The 22,078-nt window shown below is 41.2% G+C and overlaps 1 protein-coding gene across 5 annotated transcripts in view; it reads left to right on the top strand.

Annotated features, from left to right (window-relative positions):
* myrf (myelin regulatory factor) overlaps window positions 1-22,078 on the top strand; it is a 198,459-nt gene that overhangs the window by 137,416 nt on the left and 38,965 nt on the right. For all 5 annotated transcript variants that reach the window (XM_072913970.1, XM_072913971.1, XM_061969539.2 and 2 more), the window contains exons 13-22: window positions 3,279-3,387; window positions 3,489-3,598; window positions 7,052-7,212; window positions 7,291-7,366; window positions 7,459-7,541; window positions 12,131-12,199; window positions 12,298-12,387; window positions 12,536-12,603; window positions 12,666-12,740; window positions 16,559-16,783. In XM_072913970.1, the coding sequence (XP_072770071.1) occupies window positions 3,279-3,387; window positions 3,489-3,598; window positions 7,052-7,212; window positions 7,291-7,366; window positions 7,459-7,541; window positions 12,131-12,199; window positions 12,298-12,387; window positions 12,536-12,603; window positions 12,666-12,740; window positions 16,559-16,783 (1,066 nt within the window). The remainder of the gene's footprint in view (window positions 1-3,278; window positions 3,388-3,488; window positions 3,599-7,051; window positions 7,213-7,290; window positions 7,367-7,458; window positions 7,542-12,130; window positions 12,200-12,297; window positions 12,388-12,535; window positions 12,604-12,665; window positions 12,741-16,558; window positions 16,784-22,078) is intronic.

The raw sequence follows: 22,078 nt of genomic DNA on the forward strand, positions 1-22,078 counted from the left end.
TATATTATTAATGTTGTAAATACAAATGTTTATATATCTAGAAAGGGTGGTCCTAAAGAGGTAGGCATTTTTTGGAGGTCTCAAGAAGGTCACAAATACAAGAACGTGTGTGTTTGTGTTCTTGTATTGTACCCTTCTTGAGACATCAACAAGGAAAAGTACCGTCCATATGAGGAGGTGTGAACAAGTTAGGACCAAAATCATGGTCCCAATACGGAAAACCATTGCATTTAATAGAGAGCCAAATACTAGAGTCCGTGAACATTGCTCCAAAGTCAGGATTTTATGTTGATTTAATGTGCATACAAAAGTGAACACTGACAGGTGCAAAGGGAGCAATATATGATAAAACAAGACGGCAGCTAAAGAAGGACTTCTCTATTCATCCCCGAAAAAACCCGGCAGGTGAACAGCTGATTTTACGACTTCCGGTGCTGACGTAAGACAACCCGCGTCCCATATGTGACCATAGGATGAACAAATACACTACGCTACTAAGACTATAGTGGCCATTAACAGTTAGCTTCTACAGCTGGGTTGCCCAAAGTGCGGCACAGGGCCCATCTGTGGTCCGTGACTCCTTTGTCATCGGCCTTAAGCACATTACAAAAAACGAAAAATAGAGATCTCATTTGGTGGTGAAATCTATCAAAATTAGGGTGGTCCCAAAAAGGAGGAATTTTTCAAATTGACTGTGTGTCGGTTTTAAAAGTGCTCCCACTCTGGTCAACATATGAAACAACAAGTGTGTGTAAGAAATTGAAGTGCTCCCCCTCTGGCCAACATATGTAATAACAAGTAAGTGTAAGAAATTGAAATGCGCCCCCTTTGGCCAAAATGAATAAAACTAATAAAATAAATATGTATATAAAGACATTGTAATAACTTGAAGTAAATAATGAAGATTAAAAACCAATTACAAACAAAAAATAAATTAACTAAAAATCAATCAATCAATCAATCAATTCCTTCATTGTCATTGTCATAATAACACTTAAGTCATACATTTCAACAAGATTTTGTTGACAAAAGCAGTCTATTTCTCACAGTGTCGACTTTTTTCTTATAAAATTGGGAACACATTTTCATGTTGTTTCTGTTTCTGTAATATTGCAATATATTCTCTTAAAATGATTAATTTTTCATGTAAAATTATTACTTTTCAATGCAAAACGGTGACATTTGTCATACAAAATTCTGGCTTTTATCACAATATTGCCAATTTTTTTGTGGTTCTTGTAAAATAGTAGACATTTTTTGAGTAAAATGATGACTTTGTCATCATTTTGCCAAGTGAAATTCAGATTATTATTATTATTATTATTATATTGCCAACATTTTACAGTTTTCTTAAAATATTGTGACTTTTGTCGAATAAAATTACGACTCTTTTCATAAAAAATTGCCAAAATGTTAAGCTTTTCTTGTACAATTGGTACTGTTATTGAGTAAAATTCCAACTTTTATCATAATATTGCGCACATTTCCAGTTCTTCTTGTAACATTTTCACTTGGGTTGAGTCAAATTACAACTTTTATTATAATACTGTTTTTCTTGTGAAATTCCAACTCATTTTTCACAACAAGATATTTTTATATTTGCATAGTATGGTCAACATATGAAATAACAAGTGTGTGTAAAAAAAAATAATTGAAGTGCTCCCCCTCTGGCCAACATATGTAATAACAAGTAAGTGTAAGAAATTGAAATGCGCCCTCTTTGGCCAAAATGTATTTTAAAAAAATTAATAAATATGTATATAGCTATGTATATAGTAATAACTTGAAGTAAATAATGAAGATTAAAAAACAATTACAAACGAAAAAATCAACAACTAAAAAATGGACTAAAAGCTTGCCGTTTTTTATATTTGCATAGGTTGTATATATTATTAATGTTGTAAATACAAATCTTTATATATCAAGAAAGGGTGGTCCTAAAGAGGTAGGCATTTTTCGGAGGTCTCAAGAAGGTTTAAATACAAGTGTGGTTGTGTGTGTGTGTGTGTGTGTGTGTGTGTGTGTGTGTGTGTGTGTGTGTGTGTGTGTGTGTGTGTGTGTGTACACTTGTCTCACCATCCTTGTGTGGACATACACTTGACAAACCACCCTTTCATTGAGGACCTTTTGACTTGTGAAGACATTTGCCTGGTCCTCACAACTACAGAATTAAAAAAAAGATGTTACTTTGTGTGTTTTGCATTCTGAAGTGAGGTTGCAACTCTACTCCCATCTAGTGCTAGATATATATTTTTTCATCATTCTAGCTATAGTGGAAAGGGGGGCCCTCACAACCTACTAACCCAGGGGTCGGCAACCCGCGGCTCTAGAGCCGCATGCGGCTCTTTAGCGCCGCCCTAGTGGCTCTATGGAGCTTTTTCAAAAATGTATGAAAAATAGAAAAAGATGAGGGGGAAAAAAAATATTTTTTGTGTTATATGGTTTCTGTAGGAGGACAAACATGACACAAACCTCCCTAATTGTTATAAAGCACACTGTTTATATTAAACATGCTTCACTGATTCAAGTATTTGGCGAGCGCCGTTTTGTCCTACTAATTTTGGCGGTCCTTGAACTCACCGTAGTTTGTTTACATGTATAACTTTCTCCGACTCTCTAGGACGTGTTTTATGCCACTTCTTTTTCTGTCTCATGTTGTCTACCAAACTTTTAAGGTTGTGCGTGAATGCACAAAGGTGAGTTTTGTTGATGTTATTGACTTGTGTGGAGTGCTATCGGGCATATTTGGTCATTGCATGACTGCAAGCTAATCGATGCTAACATGCTATTTAGGCTAGCTATATGTACATATTGCATCATTATGCCTCATTTGTAGCTATATTTGAGCTCATTTAGTTTCCTTTAAGTCCTCTTAATTCAATTTATATCTCATGACACACTATCTGTATGTAATATGGCTTTTAATTTTTTGAGGCTCCAGACAGATTTGTTTTTTGTATTTTCGGTCCAATATGGCTCTTTCAACATTTTGGGTTGCCGACCCCTGTACTAACCAAACGTGGGTCCACACAAAGTAGGCAAGACATGTGTGTGTGTGTGTGTGTGTGTGTGTGTGTGTGTGGGTGGTGTAGTGCTTAATAATCCATCCATCCATTTTCTACCGCTTATTCCCTTCGGGGTCGCGGGGGCGCTGGAGCCTATCTCAGCTACAATCGGGCAGAAGGCGGGGTACACCCTGGACAAGTCGCCACCTCATCGCATAAATCACTTAATTCAAATGTTTTGGTCACATTGTCATCTGCATCTCATGCACTCAGGTGGACACCACAGACAATTTGAAGCGCATTTCCCAGATGAGGCTGGTCCATTATCAATACAAGCCCGAGTTTGCTGCCACCGTCGGTATAGAAACCACAGCAGAGACCGGTAACTCATTTCATTTTGTCACTTTCTTTCTATCATTTTTCCTATCTTAATATCTCTTTTGTGTGTTTGACTTTCTTATGTCACCCTGTTCTCTCCTGCAGGTGTGATCGCTCAGGAGGTCCAGCAAATCTTACCAGAAGCGGTCAAGGAGGGCGGAGATGTGGTGTGCGCCAACGGCGAAACCATTCCCAACCTCTTAGTTGTCAACAAGGTAATCAACGCGAATATTTTTTTAAAGATGTCCCAATAATGGGATCGGATCCGAGGCCGATGTTTGCCTTTTTTAACTGAGCTGATGAGCAGCCGAGCAGATCTTTAAGGCAGCTGTGTCCCGGTGTTTACATGGCAAAAGAACGTATTCCCGTAAAAAAATATTTCAAAATGGATGCACGTTTAAAAAGACACAATTACGTTTCCTGATTCCTTGTTACACACATGCAGGAGTTGCATGAATTCCAGGATCACCAGCTCAAATGTGAGAGCAAGCTGCAACAAATGTGTCGTATATCCAAAGCGCAAGATAGTAATCCTCCACATTGTGGCGGAAAATACAAACCCCGTTTCCATATGAGTTGGGAAATTGTGTTAGATGTAAATATAAACGGAATACAATGATTTGTAAATCCTTTTCAACCCATATTCAATTGAATGCACTACAAAGACAACATATTTGATGTTCAAACTCATAAACTTTTTTTTTTTTTTGCAAATAATAATTAACTTAGAATTTCATGGCTGCAACACGTGCCAAAGTAGTTGGGAAAGGGCATGTTCACCACTGTGTTACATCGCCTTTTCTTTTAACAACACTCAATAAACGATTGGGAACTGAGGAAACTAATTGTTGAAGCTTTGAAAGTGGAATTCTTTCCCATTCTTGTTTTATGTAGAGCTTCAGTCGTTCAACAGTCCGGGGTCTCCGCTGTCGTATTTTACGCTTCATAATGCGCCACACATTTTCCATGGGAGACAGGTCTGGACTGCAGACGGGCCAGGAAAGTACCCGCACTCTTTTTTTTTTACGAAGCCACGCTGTTGTAACACGTGCTGAATGTGGCTTGGCATTGTCTTGCTGAAATAAGCAGGGGCGTCCATGGTAACGTTGCTTGGATGGCAACATATGTTGCTCCAAAACCTGTATGTACCTTTCAGCATTAATGGTGCCTTCACAGATGTGTAAGTTACCCATGCCTTGGGCACTAATGCACCCCCATACCATCACAGATGCTGGCTTTTTGTCATGTCTGTGTAATCATGTTTTGTCTTAGTCATGTTTTGTTTAGTTATTGGACTCTTTAGTTTCTGGCTTTTCACTCCCTTGTCTTGTTTCCATGACTACCCATTAGTTTCACCTGTTCCACGTTTGGACTCATTGGGCACTCTTGTTTGTCACCATAGCAACCCATTAGTTTTCACCTGTCACGTCACGCACCTGTTTCACGTTTTGAGTCACGCGCCTGTTTTCGTTAATCATGTCTGTAGTATTTAAGTTCATTGTTTTTCAGTTTGTGTTTCTGGTGAGTTCCCCACATTTATGCTCTGCACATTTCTGACTCTTTTTCATGTCCATCGTTCACGCTGCTCCTTTTTGTCCATGCCAAGTAAGTTTTGTTTATTATTGCCACAGTTAGGGTTTTTTGTTGTTCATAGTTTTTGCCTTTGTGCAAGTGTTTGGTTTCATAGTTTGTTCTCCGCCATTGTGCGCGCCTTTTGTTTACTTCCTTGTTTTGTATTTATAGTGTTTAAATAAAAATGTACCTTCATTCCCGTCTCGCCCGAGCCAACTTTCCGTTGCCTTATAGAAAAACTAAACCCCAGGACGAAGTCATGACACTTTTGAACTTCGCGTCAATAACAGTCTGGATGGTTCGCTTCCCCTTTGGTCCGGATGACACGATGTCGAATATTTCTAAAAACAATTTGAAATGTGGACTCGTCAGACCACAGAGCACTTTTCCACTATGCATGAGTCCATCTTAGATGATCTCGGGCCCAGAGAAGCCGGCGGCGTTTCTGGGTGTTGTTGATAAATGGCTTTCGCTTTGCATAGTAGAGCTTCAACTTGCACTTACAGATGTAGCGACCAACTGTATTTAGTGACAGTGGTTTTCTGAAGTGTTCCTGAGCCCATGTGGTGATATCCTTTAGAGATTGATGTCGGTTTATGATTCAGTGCCGTCTGAGGGATCGAAGGTCACGGTCATTCAATGTTGGTTTCCGGCCATGCCGCTTACGTGGAGTGATTTCTCCAGATTCTCTGAACCTTTTGATGATATTATGGACCGTAGATGTTGAAATCCCTAAATTTCTTGCAATTGCACTTTGAGAAACGTTGTTCTTAAACTGTTTGACTATTTGCTCACGCAGTTGTGGACAAAGGGGTGTACCTCGCCCCATCCTTTCTTGTGAAAGACTGAGCATTTTTTGGGAAGCTGTTTTTATACCCAATCATGGCACCCACCTGTTCCCAATTAGCCTGCACACCTCTGGGATGTTCCAAATAAGTGTTTAATGAGCATTCCTCAACTTTATCAGTATTTATTGCCACCTTTCCCAACTTCTTTGTCACGTGTTGCTGGCATCAAATTCTAAAGTTAATGATTATTTGCAAAAAAAAAAAAATGTTTATCAGTTTGAACATCAAATATGTTGTCTTTGTAGCATATTCAACTGAATATGGGTTGAAAATATTTGCAAATCATTGTATTCCGTTTATATTTACATCTAACACAATTTCCCAACTCATATGGAAACGGGGTTTGTACATGGCAAAAGAACATAATCCTGTGAAAAATTATTTCAAATTGGATGCGCGTTTAAAAAGACACAATTACGTTTCCTGATTCCTTGTTACACACATGCAGGAGTTGCATGAATTCCAGGAACTTAAATTTGAGAGCAAGCTGCAACGAGTATGTCGTCTATCCATATTTTTCGGACTATAGGTCGCAGTTTTTTTCATAGTTTGGCCGGGGGTGCGACTTATACTCAGGAGCGACTTATGTGTGAGATGATTAACACATTAGCGTAAAATATCAAATAATATTATTGATCTCATTCACGTAAGAGACTAGACGTATAAGATTTCATGGGATTTAGCGATTAGGAGTGACAGATTGTTTGGTAAACGTATAGCATGTTCTATATGTTATAGTTATTTGAATGACTCTTACCATAATATGTTACGTTAACATACCAGTTGGTTATTTATGCCTCATATAACGTACACTTATTCAGCCTGTTGTTCACTATTCTTCATTTATTTTAAATTGCCTTTCAAATGTCTATTCTTGCTGTTGGCTTTTATCAAATACATTTCCCCCAAAAAATGCGACTTATACTCCAGTGCGACTTATATATGTTTTTTTCCTTCTTTATTATGCATTTTCGGTCGGTGCGACTTATACTCCGGAGCGACTTATACTCCGAAAAATACGGTAGGATGAAAACCTGATCTTAAAAAAGAGGGTTTGTCTTTAAGTGAAAATTGTGGTTTATTTGTGGGGTGCAGGGGAAACAATTACTACCCTGAACTTCCAGGTGCCCTTGAGCAAGGCACTGAAACATCAACTGCTCAGGGACATGAAAGCTGAAGCTGAAAAGCTTAAAAGGTTGTTAAAGATTTTGAAGAAATCTAAAACTATATTCTGCATGCCCCCCGAAGGATCGTATCTTCATGGAGAACGTGGGCGCGGTGAAGGAGCTGTGCAAGCTGACAGACAACCTGGAGACTCGGATAGACGAACTGGAGCGCTGGAGCCGCAAACTGGCCAAGCTGCGTCGCTTTGACAGCATGAAGAGCACCGTGAGTGGAGGCACTGTCAGGTGAGAGCATCATTGTTTCAAATGATTATGTATTTTTAGGAACATTTTAAAAGTCCTTTGTTGTCTTTAACTCTGCAGCCAGTCTGGAAGTTATTTTAGCAGAACAGGAAGCGGTCCACTTAAGAAGAAGACCACAGTCAAACCTGGGAGCAAGGTCTGCATTGCTCATTTATTGTGTGCCATGGGAAGAATATTTAGTATTAAGATGTTTATTTGTCTTTATGTGACATGTCTAACATGCCACAGAGCTCACTTCCAGACCAAGGCTGCATCAGTCATAGGTTCATGCAGGGCACCATCCTGGCCCTCGTCATCGTCATGGCTTTCAGGTTAGACCACTGCACTAATATTTATTTATCTAACGTGTATTTGGGAAAATATGTTTTTTCAACAACACCACCATTATTTCTTATGTCTTTTGTATGGTTTTGTATGTGTGCCGTTATGCACTTACCCAATGACGTGCGTGAGACTTTTGGGTCCCCCGGTCCTTAAAGGGGAACATTATCACAATTTCAGAAGGGTTAAAACCATTAAAAATCAGTTCCCAGTGGCTTATTTTATTTTTTGAAGTTTTTTTCAAAATTTTACCCATCACGCAATATCCCTAAAAAAAGCTTCAAAGTTATATACACCCGTCCATTTTCCTGTGACGTCACATAGTGATGCCAACACAAACAAACATGGCGCATAGAACAGCAAGCTATAGCGACACTAGCTCGGATTCAGACTCGGATTTCAGCGGCTTAAGCGATTCAACAGATTACGCATGTATTGAAACGGATGGTTGTAGTGTGGAGGCAGGTAGCGAAAACGAAATTGAAGAAGAAACTGAAGCTATCGAGCCATATCGGTTTGAACCGTATGCAAGCGAAACCGACGAAAACGACACGACAGCCAGCGACACGGGAGAAAGCGAGGACGAATTCGGCGATCGCCTTCTAACCAACGATTGGTATGTGTTTGTTTGGCATTAAAGGAAACTAACAACTATGAACTAGGTTTACAGCATATGAAATACATTTGGCAACAACATGCACTTTGAGAGTGCAGACAGCCCAGTTTTCATCAATTCATATATTCTGTAGACATACCCTCATGTCAGCAGGCCAGGGAAGCTAGGGTCAATATTCTTCTCTTGATCATCTTCGGGACGGTGTGAGCCAAGACATCCAGGGGGTTTAGCTCGCTCGTCTGCGGGAACAAACTGCCGCCATTGCTTGCCGTGCTACCGAGGTCCTTTGTCCCTGAATTGCTCACACACTCCGGCAGATTCAATGGGGGTCTGGCGGCAGATTTCTTTGACTTTATGGTTGGAAATGCATCTGCTTTGAGTGTCGCAGGATATCCACACATTCTTGCCATCTCTGTCGTAGCATAGCTTTCGTGGGTAAAGTGTGCGGAACAAACGTCCAATTTCTTGCCACTTTGGCATCTTTGGGCCACTGGTGCAACTTGAATCCGTCCCTGTTCGTGTTGTTACACCCTCCGACAACACACCGACGAGGCGTGATGTCTCCAAGGTACGGAAAACAGTCGAAAAAACGGAAAATAACAGCGCTGATTTGACTCGGTGTTTGAGAAAATGGCGGATTGCTTCCCGAGAGCGAATATTAGAAAGGCGTTTAATTCGCCAAAATTCACCCATTTAGAGTTCGGAAATCGGTTAAAAAAATATATGGTCTTTTTTCTGCAACATCAAGGTATATATTGACGCTTACATAGGTCTGGTGATAATGTTCCCCTTTAACTTTCTGGAACTGTGGCTCCCACAGCAAATTAGTCGAAAAACCTTGCTCAAGGTCTTTAGTTTTACTTTTTTCTTTTCTTTTATTGTTTTTTGTTTTGTGTTACCTTTTTTACAAAACACTAAAATGGTTTCACCGCCTTTTTTGGCTTCTGGCAACTTTGTGAATGTATTTTGAATGTATAAAGAGGGGGTCTCATATAAAAAAAAAATATTGTAATAAATATATAATGTGATGATATATTTATTTTATTGGTTTAAATCAGTGGTTCTTAACCTTGTTGGAGGTACCGAACCCCACCAGTTTCATATGCGCATTCACCGAACCCTTCTTTAGTGACAAATATTATTACAAATATTTTTTTAATTCAAGAAAAAGTTATATGTTTTTTTACTAGTGCACAAAATGAACCGTGCATGAACATCACCTTGTTCCAAGAACAAAGCCAACACAGTGCATGAACTCACAACAAATTACTGTCAGGTTCAAACACCGAACTATCTATTACACAAGACAAGAAGAAGGAATCAAGCAGAGACAGAGTTGAATTTTACTCATGAGGAGAGACGTATTGGGCTGTACACTCAGTTACAGTTTCACCCTACGCTCTAAGGTACAGTCCCACGTGCTCCTCTATTTATTCGGGAGGTCCCTAGTTTACATCACTGAGGCTGCTTCTGAAGGGAGGAGTAATGCAAGCAGCCCCAGTAGACACAATACGTGATTATTCAGAATGGAAATGTGCTGACACTCGTGATTTCGCCCTGTCTCTGATTTGTCTGTGTTGAGGTACTCGATGTCCGTCCTTGGCTGTCAACAGGCAGGGTCTGGAAACGAACTGCTGACACGAGACAACTCGCAAAGCAAGATTACAAGTTGTGCCTTTGCACAGATAGAAAAGTACAACTTCAGCGCAATTGATAATAACTATAGCAACGGCCTTTAAGCAAAAGAGTAGTGTGATAACTTATACATAATTATTCTAACATTTACACACCTGCAAATCAGATGGAAAATTAAAGGGAACATTGTTTGGGGGTATCCATAAACACGGTGATAGGGAGAAGTTTTTATTTACACGATGAGTCGGGTGTGTCTTGACCTTCGCCGAACCCCTGAGACCGACTCACCGAACCCCTAGGGTTCGATCCAACCCAGGTTAAGAACCACTGGTTTGAATGTAATACATACTTGCCAACCCTCCCGGATTTTCCGGGAGACTCCCGAAATTCAGCGCCTCTCCCGAAAACCTCCCGGGACAAATGTTCTCCCGAAAATCTCCCGAAATTCAGGCGGAGCTGGAGGCCACACCCCCTCCAGCTCCATGCGGACCTGAGTGACGTGTCGACAGCCTGTTTTCACGTCCGCTTTCCCACAATATAAACAGCATGCCTGCCCAATCACATTATAACTGTAGAATGATCGAGGGTGAGTTCTTGGTTTCTTATGTGGGTTTATTGTTAGGCAGTTTCATTAACGTCCTCCCAGCGCGGCAACAACACACAACAACAGCAGTCACGTTTTCGTCTACCGTAAAGCAGTTCGTCTGCCGTAAACAGCAATGTTGTGACACTCTTAAACAGGACAATACTGCCATCTACTGTACATGCATATGTGACAATAACATCTATGGCTTTTAGAGAGTGCAGTGCACAACTGCGCACACAACAAGGAGACTAAGCAGAATGCATCATCAGAGAGGGTGTTCAGCATGGTTAGAAAAATAGTGACAGAGAATAGAACAAGGATGGACAATTCAACCCTTAACTCAACAATGAGTAGATGAGTGTTATGTGTGTGTATATGTGTAAATAAATGAACACTGAAATTCAAGTATTTCTCTTATTTATATATATATATATATATATATATATATATATATATATATATATATATATATATATATATATATAATAAAATAAATATATATATATATATATATATAATAAAATAAATATATATATATATATATATATATATATATTAGAGATGTGCGGTTTGCGGACACAACCGCGGAGTCCGCGGGTCGGGCGGGTGAAATTAAAAAAAATTAGATTTTAAATAGATGCGGGCGGGTTGCGGTTAAACCAATTCGGAAATATATATACATAGTTAAATGTTGTTACCCACATACGAAAAACGAGCAGCACTCTTTGAAACAGTCAATTACTCATCAGGCAACAAGTGGCGTAAGTGAGCGCTCCTTCAGCGCAGCAGGGTGCATTTTAGAGGCCAGGCGCTCTTGCCTGAATCCTGGCACTGTCAGACAAGGGCGAGGCAGGCAGGGTTTGTCCAGGGGCGGAAGCGTGGTCGGGAGCAGGGGCGCCGAAAAGGGGGGGGGGGGGGGGGGTAAAGGAGACGGATTCTAGGGGCCCATGATGGAGGGGGGCCCAGAGAGGCCCCTAATGATGATGAAATTATAATACAGAAAACATAATGACACTGTGTTGGGGGCCCTGTAAAGATTCTTTTCATGGGGCCCAAAATCCCTAGCGGCGCCCCTGGTCGGGAGGCAGGAGGAGGCGGTTGTTTAAGTAGTCGTCCCTCTCATCAGTGCCGGGTGTGTTGATTGAAGATGAAACGCAGCTGCCTGCAGCAGTTTGAGTGACGCGCGCGCGACTGCACTTTGAGGTGCACTCAGCGCGGCTCCCAGATGATTGCGCACTGGTGTGCGTCTGGGCCGTGACAGCGTGGCACGCATTGAATGTCTCTGCTTCATTGGATCAGTCTCCTTTCTTTAACAGGCAAAAGCTTTATAACCTCACTAATGCCTTGCATCGTCTATATTAGATATATAACAACGGGCAGGTGCGGGCAGGTGCGGTTTTGAAAAAATGTTGGTTCGGGTGGGTGGCGGATGGTTGACGACTTTTGTGATGTGGTTGCGGATGAAATAATTGCCTATCCGCGCATCTCTCTCTATATATATATATATATATATATATATATATATATAGCTAGAATTCACTGTAAGTCAAGTATTTCTTATATATACTTGGTGAATTCTAGCTGTAAATACACTCCCCCCCCCAACCACCACCCCCCACCCCCACCCCACCCCACCCACCTCCCGAAATCGGAGGTCTCAAGGTTGGCAAGTATGATGTCATAGCAAATGTACTTATGTAATATATTTATATTTGTAAATTGTTGTTTTTTTTCTCCTTAAGTGTCATTTCCATGTCCATTCTTTATGTACTGACTCTTCATCATAGAGGAGATGTCACAGAGAAAGATGGGTATGTCTCGTTCCTTTTCCTGCGCATATCTAATTGTGTGCACCGGCTTTCTTTTTTAATTGTTTTTCTCTATATGATCTCTGCTTTTTCTGCTGTAGTGTCTCTGTTGTTTACCCATGTGGTCTCTACATGTCTTGGATGCCCTTCTTCACTGCCACTGTTACTTTCTGTCCACCTGCATGTTCATGGTACGATGTATGCCACTCTCTCCTGCTACTTGTGACCTTCCCATCTCTCTTTCCAATCAAATCTTTAAACCTTGCATGGTTCTGCACGCCATTACGTTAAACCCAAGTTTGGTGTAAAGCGCAGTATCATATGATGTCATTGGTACAGGTCCAGAGCTGCGCTAGGATCCTCACGCCAGAGTCCATTTGTTCCACAGCCCACGACTCCTGCGCCAGGTAAACGAGAAGTAAAAATAAACATAATGGAAATGTTTGTACTTACTATGTGTCGTTGCCAGCCTGCTGCCCAACCACAGCCTTGACTAACCAATCATCTACAATTGTGACATTAAATAACAACCAATCTACATCAGGTAAGCAAGCCAAATATCAAATATTTTATTATAAACCAGGGGTGTCAAACTCATTTTAGCTCAGGGGCCACGTGGAGGAAAATCTATTCCCAAGTAAAACCATGGCATGATAACTTAAAGGGGAACATTATCACAATTTCAGAATTGTTAAAACCATTAAAAATCAGTTCCCAGTGGTTTATTATATTTTTCGAAGTTTTTTTCAAAATTTTACCCATCACGCAATATTCCTAAAAAAAGCTTCAAAGTGCCTGATTTTAACCACCCGTCCATTTTCCTGTGACGTCACATAGTGAAGCCAACACAAACAAACATGGCAGAAAGAACAGCAAGCTATAGCGACATTAGCTCGGATTCAGACTCGGATTTCAGCGGCTTAAGCGATTCAACAGATTACGCATGTATTGAAACGGATGGTTGTAGTGTGGAGGCAGGTAGCGAAAACGAAATTGAAGAAGAAACTGAAGCTATTGAGCCATATCGGTTTGAACCGTATGCAAGCGGAACCGACGAAAACGACACGACAGCCAGCGACACGGGAGAAAGCGAGGACGAATTGGGCGATCGCCTTCTAACCAACGATTGGTATGTGTTTGTTTGGCATTAAAGGAAACTAACAACTATGAACTAGGTTTACAGCATATGAAATACATTTGGCAACAACATGCACTTTGAGAGTGCAGACAGCCCAATTTTCATCAATTAATATATTCTGTAGACATACCCTCATCCGCGCTCTTTTCCTGAAAGCTGATCCGTCCAGTTTTGGAGTTGATGTCAGCAGGCCAGGGAAGCTAGGGTCGATAGGGGGTTTAGCTCGCTCGTCTGCGGGAACAAACTGCCGCCATTGCTTGCCGTGCTACCGATGTTCTTTGTCCCTGAATTGCTCACACACTCCGGCAGATTCAATGGGGGTCTGGCGGCAGATTTCTTTGACTTTATCATTGGAAATGCATCTGCTTTGAGTGTCGCAGGATATCCACACATTCTTGCCATCTCTGTCGTAGCATAGCTTTCGTCGGTAAAGTGTGCGGAACAAACGTCCAATTTCTTGCCACTTTCGCATCTTTGGGCCACTGGTGCAACTTGAATTCCCGTCCCTGTTCGTGTTGTTACACCCTCCGACAACACACCGACGAGGCATGATGTCTCCAAGGTACGGAAAACAGTCGAAAAAACGGAAAATAACAGAGCTCATTTGACTCGGTGTTTGAGAAAATGGCGGATTGCTTCCCGATGTGACGTCATGTTGTGACGTCGTCGCTCCGAGAGCGAATATTAGAAAGGCGTTTAATTCGCCAAAATTCACCCATTTAGAGTTCGGAAATCGGTTAAAAAAATATATGGTCTTTTTTCTGCAACATCAAGGTATATATTGACGCTTACATAGGTCTGGTGATAATGTTCCCCTTTAAAAATAAAGACAACTTCAGGTTGTTTGCTTTGTCTTACTTTAGTCAAAAATAGAACAAGCACATTCTGAAAAGGTTTAAATCACATATGGACAAAACTTTTCAAATGTGTTGAAAACTCAAACGAAAACACAACGGACTTAGGCTTCGTCTCAGTGTATCTACAAAGTCAGGATGAAACTTTATGTCACAGTCTTTCTGGGAATGAACAAAAAACCCAACATGTAAACTCTTCTAGGTATCAAATACCTCTTTTGTCATGTCCATGTTATAATCCGCTGCCCGGATCATAGTCTGTTTGAGTTTTTCGAGTCACTTGTGTTTTCTGTTAATTTTGGAGTCCTTGAGTTCCTGTTTATGCACCTCTGAGTTTGTTACCATGGCTACTAGGGATGACGTTCGAAACCCGATTCTCCCGGTTGTTCGATTCCATGGACTCAAATCCCTTTTTGAGAACCGGTTCCCGTTATCAAGGCCACTATAGTAAAGAAAAAGAGTTGGTTCTTTATTCGAATCCCTGGGAACAAATCCCAAATGAGCAATGTTATGCCCATTTGATTGTAGACTCTTACTGACACCTTGTGGCGATATGAAAATACTACGCGTCAATAGTTTGGGCATTTCCGGGTTGACGACGTCAGTTAAGTTCATGAGACAATGAGAAGTAGACAAGTTGTGTTAGCTCTTACAAGCCTTGGAAAAGATAAGTCTGTAAGTAAACTGTTTAACTTGTTTATGTAACTCAATATTAAGGTGGAAAGTGGTTAAATTTGATAGTAAGATGTTTATTGAAAAACAATTTCCTTGCACTGTTTCAATGGATGTTTTGAGGGCTTAAAATGGCTGCCAGTCGTATATTTCCACCATCGAAATAGTTTCAACACTCAGAAGTATTTGTTTAATGATAGTACTGTACATTTGTGTGAAGCTAATATTTACATATTGTGTATCAAATTTCAGTATGTTAATTGAATCACATAGCTTATACATTTGTCATTGTGTGTATTTCAGTTTAAAAAAAAAAAAAACAGTCCAATGCAAGACAAAAGTAAAGATAGGAAAAGACAAAGCAAGATCAACAACAACATTAAAGAGCCTAAATGGATTAATCTGCTTTGGAACTTTATCAGACATCTTGGATTGTTTGTTAGCTGTCTGCCTGTGTGTGTAGTTAGTATGTTCCAATAGCAGCAGAAGTGCACTTTTTGGAGAGCTGTATTATTTTCAGTTTTGTGCGCAAGGGACTGATTTTATTTAACACTATATTATTATTTATACACCTATAGTGATCACAGAGACAGGTTGTTTTTGTGTTACTATATATATTTGTCTTTCTGAAAAATCCCACTTAATATACTTTGGGTAACAACAGTCAATATTTTTTTTTTTTAGGGGGGGTTATTTATTTATTTTATTTTATTTTTTTCTCATAAAATAAAAGTGAGCTTTTGTTAAACCAAATATTGTGTTTTTTTCCATATACAACAACCTATCTGGATTTGATAAGAGAATCGATAAGGAATTGGTTCGAAAAGAGGATTCGATAATGGGCTCGAACTCGATAATTTCTTATCAAACATCATCCCTAGTGGCTACGTATTAGTTTCACCTGCCTGTTCGGGACGCACACCTGTTTGTAATCAGAGACATTATTTAAGCCTGCCTTTGCCAGTCAGTCAGGCTGGCTTCTTTGTTTGCGTCACGCTACTGTTACGTAAGTTTTGTCTCCTAGCCCCTGCTAGTGATCTCTACTCTGTGCTCAGTAGTAGCCTTAGCTTCAGGTGCGATCGGCACCTTGTTCCGTCGGTTAGTTTTCTGTTTTGTACCTCTTTGAGTGTTAATTTACGATTAAATCATGTTCCTACCTGCAAGTCCTGTCCAGAGTCGTCCGTTTGCATCCCGGGAGAACAAACCTCGCAGTAAGCTGCAACCCCATCGTAACAGTCCACGTATCAATCGAGTTCTAACGCAACAAACCGTAAGAAACGGAGGTAAAAACTATTCAAAAGGGTTAAGTTCACTTTTCTTGTGTTTGACAGGGGGCATGGAGGGTGCCAAATGACCATGTCTTCAAAGCAGATGACATGAGACGGCAGGTTTTAAGTTTCATGTGGGTTGAAGAGGAGGAGCCACAGTCACCCTTTACTTGCTCGGCCCCGGTATAAAGCGTTTGCTTGCTTAACAGAATTGCTATTGTGACATCCAGTGGCCACATTTAGAACAGCGGTTTCTTTTGTTCCAAAAAAAAAAAAAGAAGCTAATTTTTATACTTGACAAACTTCGGGCCGTACGTTTGACACCCCTGCTATAAACTCACAGCAGTCACAACATTATTAAGAATTAATAACTGAGATTCCATAAAGAGCTGAAGGCGTCTAACATACTGATCTATCTGTGTACGTGTAGACAACCTGGTCCCCACACCAGGCACCATTAATAAGAAGGCCAAGTCCAGAATCATGGACAAGGACGGACGCAACAGAAACCGCCTCAGTCACACGTCCGCTCCACAGCACTTTGCCAAGTCCAAAAGGCCCACGTCGACAGACCAGGACGGGTCAGCAACACCCAATCGTCTCCCAGGTGGTCAGCAGCCAACACCACGCAGACAGAGGAGTCTATATTCAAATGGTAAATAAATGGGGGGGGCTAAGTGGAAATGTTGTACCCCAAGTACAGGGGCACCGGTTTTGTTATTTAAATATGTAAGTTATAAAAAAAAAGACCTCATGAATGTTAATATAAAATTAATATAGCTGTGTTTAATTATAAGGTTGATGGAATCAAATTAATAATGTTTAACTACCTACAACACCTAACAGAAATATAAAATGGTTCGTTCCTCCTGGATAGCGACAAACCCAGCTTCACTCCACACTCCACATAAGAGAAAGTTACTGTATGTACACATTTCACTTTTGAATCTCATTGCACATAACTGTGGTGCCTTCAAGGTCCCTCGATTGAAGTCAGAAACAGGGGCGTCACTAGCTTTTAAAGACCTGGGGACACATAACTCCTATCCATCCATCCATATTCTTCCGCTTTTCTGAGGTCGGGTCGCGGTGGCAGCAGCCTAAGCAGGGAAGCCCAGACTTCCCTCTCCCCAGCCACTTCGTCCAGCTCTTCCCGGGGGATCCCGAGGCGTTCCCAGGCCAGCCGGGAGACATAGTCTTCCCAACGTGTCCTGGGTCTTCCCCGTGGCCTCCTACCAGTCGGACGTGCCCGAAACACCTCCCTAGGGAGGCGTTCGGGTGGCATCCTGACCAGATGCCCGAACCACCTCATCTGGCTCCTCTCGATGTGGAGGAGCAGCGGCTTTACTTTGAGCTCCTCCCGGATGACAGAGCTTCTCATCCTATCTCTAAGGGAGAGACCCGCCACCCGGCGGAGGAAACTCATTTCGGCCGCTTGTACCCGTGATCTTGTCCTTTCGGTCATAACCCAAAGCTCATGACCATAGGTGAGGATGGGAACGTAGATCGACCTGTAAATTGAGAGCTTTGCCTTCCGGCTCAGCTCCTTCTTCACCACAACGGATCGATACAGCGTCCGCATTACTGAAGACGCCGCACCGATCCGCCTGTTGATCTCACGATCTACTCTTCCCTCACTCGTGAACAAGACTCCGAGGTACTTGAACTCCTCCACTTGGGGCAGGGTCTCCTCCGCAACCCGGAGATGGCACTCCACCCTTTTCCGGGCGAGAACCATGGACTCGGACTTGGAGGAGCTGATTCTCATCCCATTCGCTTCACACTCGGCTGCCAACCGATCCAGTGAGAGCTGAAGATCCTGGCCAGATGAAGCCATCAGGACCACGTCATCTGCAAAAAGCAGAGACCTAATCCTGCAGCCACCAAACCGGATCTCCTCAACGCCTTGACTGCGCCTAGAAATTCTGTCCATAAAAGGTATGAACAGAATGGGTGACAAAGGGTAGCCTTGGTGGAGTCGAACCCTCACTGGAAACGTGTCCGACTTACTGCCGGCAATGCGGACCAAGCTCTGACACTGATCATACAGGGAGCGGACCGCCACAATCAGACAGTCCGATACCCCGTACTCTCTGAGCACTCCCTACAGGACTTCCCGAGGGACACGGTAGAATGCCTTCTCCAAGTCCGCAAAACACATGTAGACTGGTTGGGCAAACTCCCATGAACCCTCAAGGACCCTGCCGAGAGTATAGAGCTGGTCCACAGTTCCACGACCAGGACGAAAACCACACTGTTCCTCCTGAATCCGAGGTTCGACTATCCGGCGTAGCCTCCTCTCCAGTACATCTGAATAGACCTTACCGGGAAGGCTGAGGAGTGTGATCCCACGATAGTTAGAACACACCCTCCGGTTCCCCTTTTTAAAGAGAGGAACCACCACCCCGGTCTGCCAATCCAGAGGTACCGCCCCCGATGTCCACGCGATGCTGCAGAGTCTTGTCAACCAAGACAGCCCCACAGCATCCAGAGTCTTAAGGAACTCCGGGAGATGCACTAATAATGATATAATCATAATAATGATGTATTTATAATATATAATCCTGATAATCTCTACTTTGTACTCTGAAGTTGTCAGGTTCAAACACTGATGACATCTATTAAACAAGACAAGAGGCAAATAATTAAACAAGAATTCAATTTGGACTCAACCACGCCCCCGCCCCAACCATGCCCCGCAATCCCCGACCACGCCCGCCCCTCCCCACCCCCCACCTTCCGAAATCGGAGGTCTCAAGGTTGCCAAGTATGAAGATATAACAATTAACCTTGTACAATATTACAGTATATGTGACAGCTGCAGCATAAAATAGAGAGTAATGACAGGTTCTATGATTGTTTAAATTCACTGGCACCTTTATATTGAATTTGTTGGCACTTACCGTATTTTTCGGAGTATAAGTCGCACCGGCCGAAAATGCATAATAAAGAAGGAAAAAAACATATATAAGTCGCACTGGAGTATAAGTCGCATTTTTGGGGGAAATGTATTTGATAAAAGCCAACACCAAGAATAGACATTTGAAAGGCAATTTAAAATAAATCAAGAATAGTGAACAACAGGCTGAATAAGTGTACGTTATATGAGGCATAAATAACCAACTGGTATGTTAACGTAACATATTATGGTAAGAGTCATTCAAATAACTATAACATATAGAACATGCTATACGTTTACCAAACAATCTGTCACTCCTAATCGCTAAATCCCATGAAATCTTATACGTCTAGTCTCTTACGTGAATGAGATAAATAATATTATAATGTGTTAATCATTTCACACATAAGTCGCTCCTGAGTATAAGTCAAACCATGAAACAAACTGTGACTTATAGTCCGAAAAATACGGTGTTTGTATTTTTTTTTTCCAAACTGACTTTTTTTCTGGCAAAAAAATTTAAAAATACTTTGTTATTAAAATAAAAATATATAATATAATTATTTTTAAAAAACTCTGTTTTTTTTAAACAAAACCCAATCATGTATGCCTGTTTATATAGATATGTTATAGATAGGTTAATCCCATTTTCAAAAAGTCAAAAACTTAATTGAAGAGAAACTGCACTTTTTGAATTTTTATTTTAACCTATCATTCACCATCCTTATTTTAGACAAGAACACATATGTTTCTCTCTTTTTTTATGCATTCTAATTTGTAATATACGGAACGTAGGAGGTGGCTAACAATGAAGCTGATGGGAGTCATCTTTTGTGTGTATAAAGCCTTGTAAAAAAACATCCAAAAACCGCCAACATTACTCCATTTGCATGTCGTAACCTGGGTATACCAAGTATTAGCGATATTGTTATTATAAGCGCTAACGCAGACAAACTATTTATAGCAACACCGGGATCAAAGAGAGCTTATGCAGCTATGAGTTGATGAAAGTTAATTCAAATTACAAATCATGCCTCTCACCTGGGTACACTCTTAGAAATAAGGGTTCTAAAAGGGTTCTTCTACAAGGGCTGAGGTTCTAACTGGAACCATTTGCTTCTGAAAAACCCTTTCCCGAAGAAAGGGTTTTTCAAGGGTTCTTGGTAACGCTAATGGTTCCAGTAAGAACCATTTTGATCCAGAGAACCCTTTAAAACCCCTTTTCTGAATAATTGGTTTTAAAAGGGTTCTCACTAACCCTAAGGGTTCCAGTAAGAACTATTTTGATCCAGAGAACCGTTTTTGGAAGAAAGAGTTCTTCAGGGATTGTTGAAAGCATGGGTAAGATCCTGTGTCACAAGGGACATACTTCCTGATAACATTTGCCATTAATGGTGCCATTCTTTAAATAAATGTTTTTCTCATTAAAATGTTTTGAATGTTTGTTCAATGTCAACATGATAAATGACCACAATATAATATGAACTAAACTGATCTGTAGAATACAATATGGTTCTTTATAGAACCCTCAGAAGACAAGACGGTTATCGGTGAAAACCTTTGAAAAGGGATGTTTTTAGAACCCCCTGTGTCAGGTCTAGATGAAACCCTTGAAACATGACAGAGTTCTTTGTGGAACTCCCTGTGTGGGTTCTAGATGAAACCCTTGAAACATGAAAGGGTTCTTAGTGGAACTCCCTGCATGGGTTCTAGATGAAACCCTTGACAAACGAAAGGGTTCTTAGTGGAACTCCCTGTGTGGGTTCTAGATGAAACCCTTGAAATACGAAAGGGTTCTTAGTGGAACTCCCAGCGTGGGTTCTAGATGAAAGTCTTGAAATACAAAAGGGTTCTTAGTGGAACTCCCTGTGTGGGTTCTAGATGAAACCCTTGAAATACGAAAGGGTTCTTAGTGGAACTCCCTGTGTGGGTTCTAGATGAAACCCTTGAAACATGAAAGGGTTCTTAGTGGAACTCCCTGCGTGGGTTCTTTGTAGAACCTCTCATGGGGGGTTCTGGGTGGAACCTTACACACACAGTTCTAGGTAGAACTCTCCAAAAGGGTTCCAGGTGGAACCTTTATAAAAAGGTTCTACCTGGAGCCAAAAAGGGTTCTCCTATGAGGACGAGCCGAAGAACCTTATATGGTTCTACTTAGCACTTTTATTTCTAAGAGTGTACTAGAAGGTTGTAGCCATCAAATGAGACATTGGTCAACTTTGAAATATTATTTCAGTAGACCCGGAGATCGAAAGAAAGACTCGAAAATATGCTTGTTTTTTAGGGGGGGTTTTCTGGGTGAGGATTACAATAGATTTGTCATCCAAACAGGAAGATATTGTCACGATTGGTTTAGCCAAAGAGCAGGAAAATAAAGAATAATAGCAAAAAGAGCAGTGAGGAAAAAATAACTAACAATGCACACTTATGGTTAGAGAAATGAAATTGCACACAAAAGGTGTGGAGAATAACAATTAACACTACAATCGCAATGCTGGGATTGAACCACAGGAACAAGAAGCGTGAGTGGAGCCAAAGCAGAGAAGATGTACACAACTGTAAGGGTGAAGCATCAGGAATCTGCTAGCGCCGAGGGAAGGGACTGGAGAGCTTAAGTAGACAGGAGGAAATTAGTATGTAGTGTGTACACAGGCGGCTACACTCTTAGAAATAAAAGTGCTAAGTAGAACCATATAAGGTTCTTCGGCTCGTCCTCATAGGAGAACCCTTTTTGGCTCCAGGTAGAACCTTTTTATAAAGGTTTCACCTGGAACCCTTTTGGAGGGTTCTACCTAGAACCCAACATGAAGGGTTATACCTAGAACTGTGTGTGTAAGGTTCCACCCAGAACCCCCCATGAGAGGTTCTACAAAGAACCCACGCAGGGAGTTCCACTAAGAACCCTTTCATGTTTCTAGGGTTTCATCTAGCACCCACACAGGGAGTTCCACTAAGAACCCTTTTGTATTTCAAGGGTTTCATCTAGAACCCACGCAGGGAGTTCCACTAAGAACCCTTTCGTATTTCAAGGGTTTCATCTAGAACCCACAC

The sequence above is a fragment of the Nerophis lumbriciformis genome, linkage group LG10, assembly GCF_033978685.3.
Source record: "Nerophis lumbriciformis linkage group LG10, RoL_Nlum_v2.1, whole genome shotgun sequence".
Taxonomy (NCBI): domain Eukaryota; kingdom Metazoa; phylum Chordata; class Actinopteri; order Syngnathiformes; family Syngnathidae; genus Nerophis; species Nerophis lumbriciformis.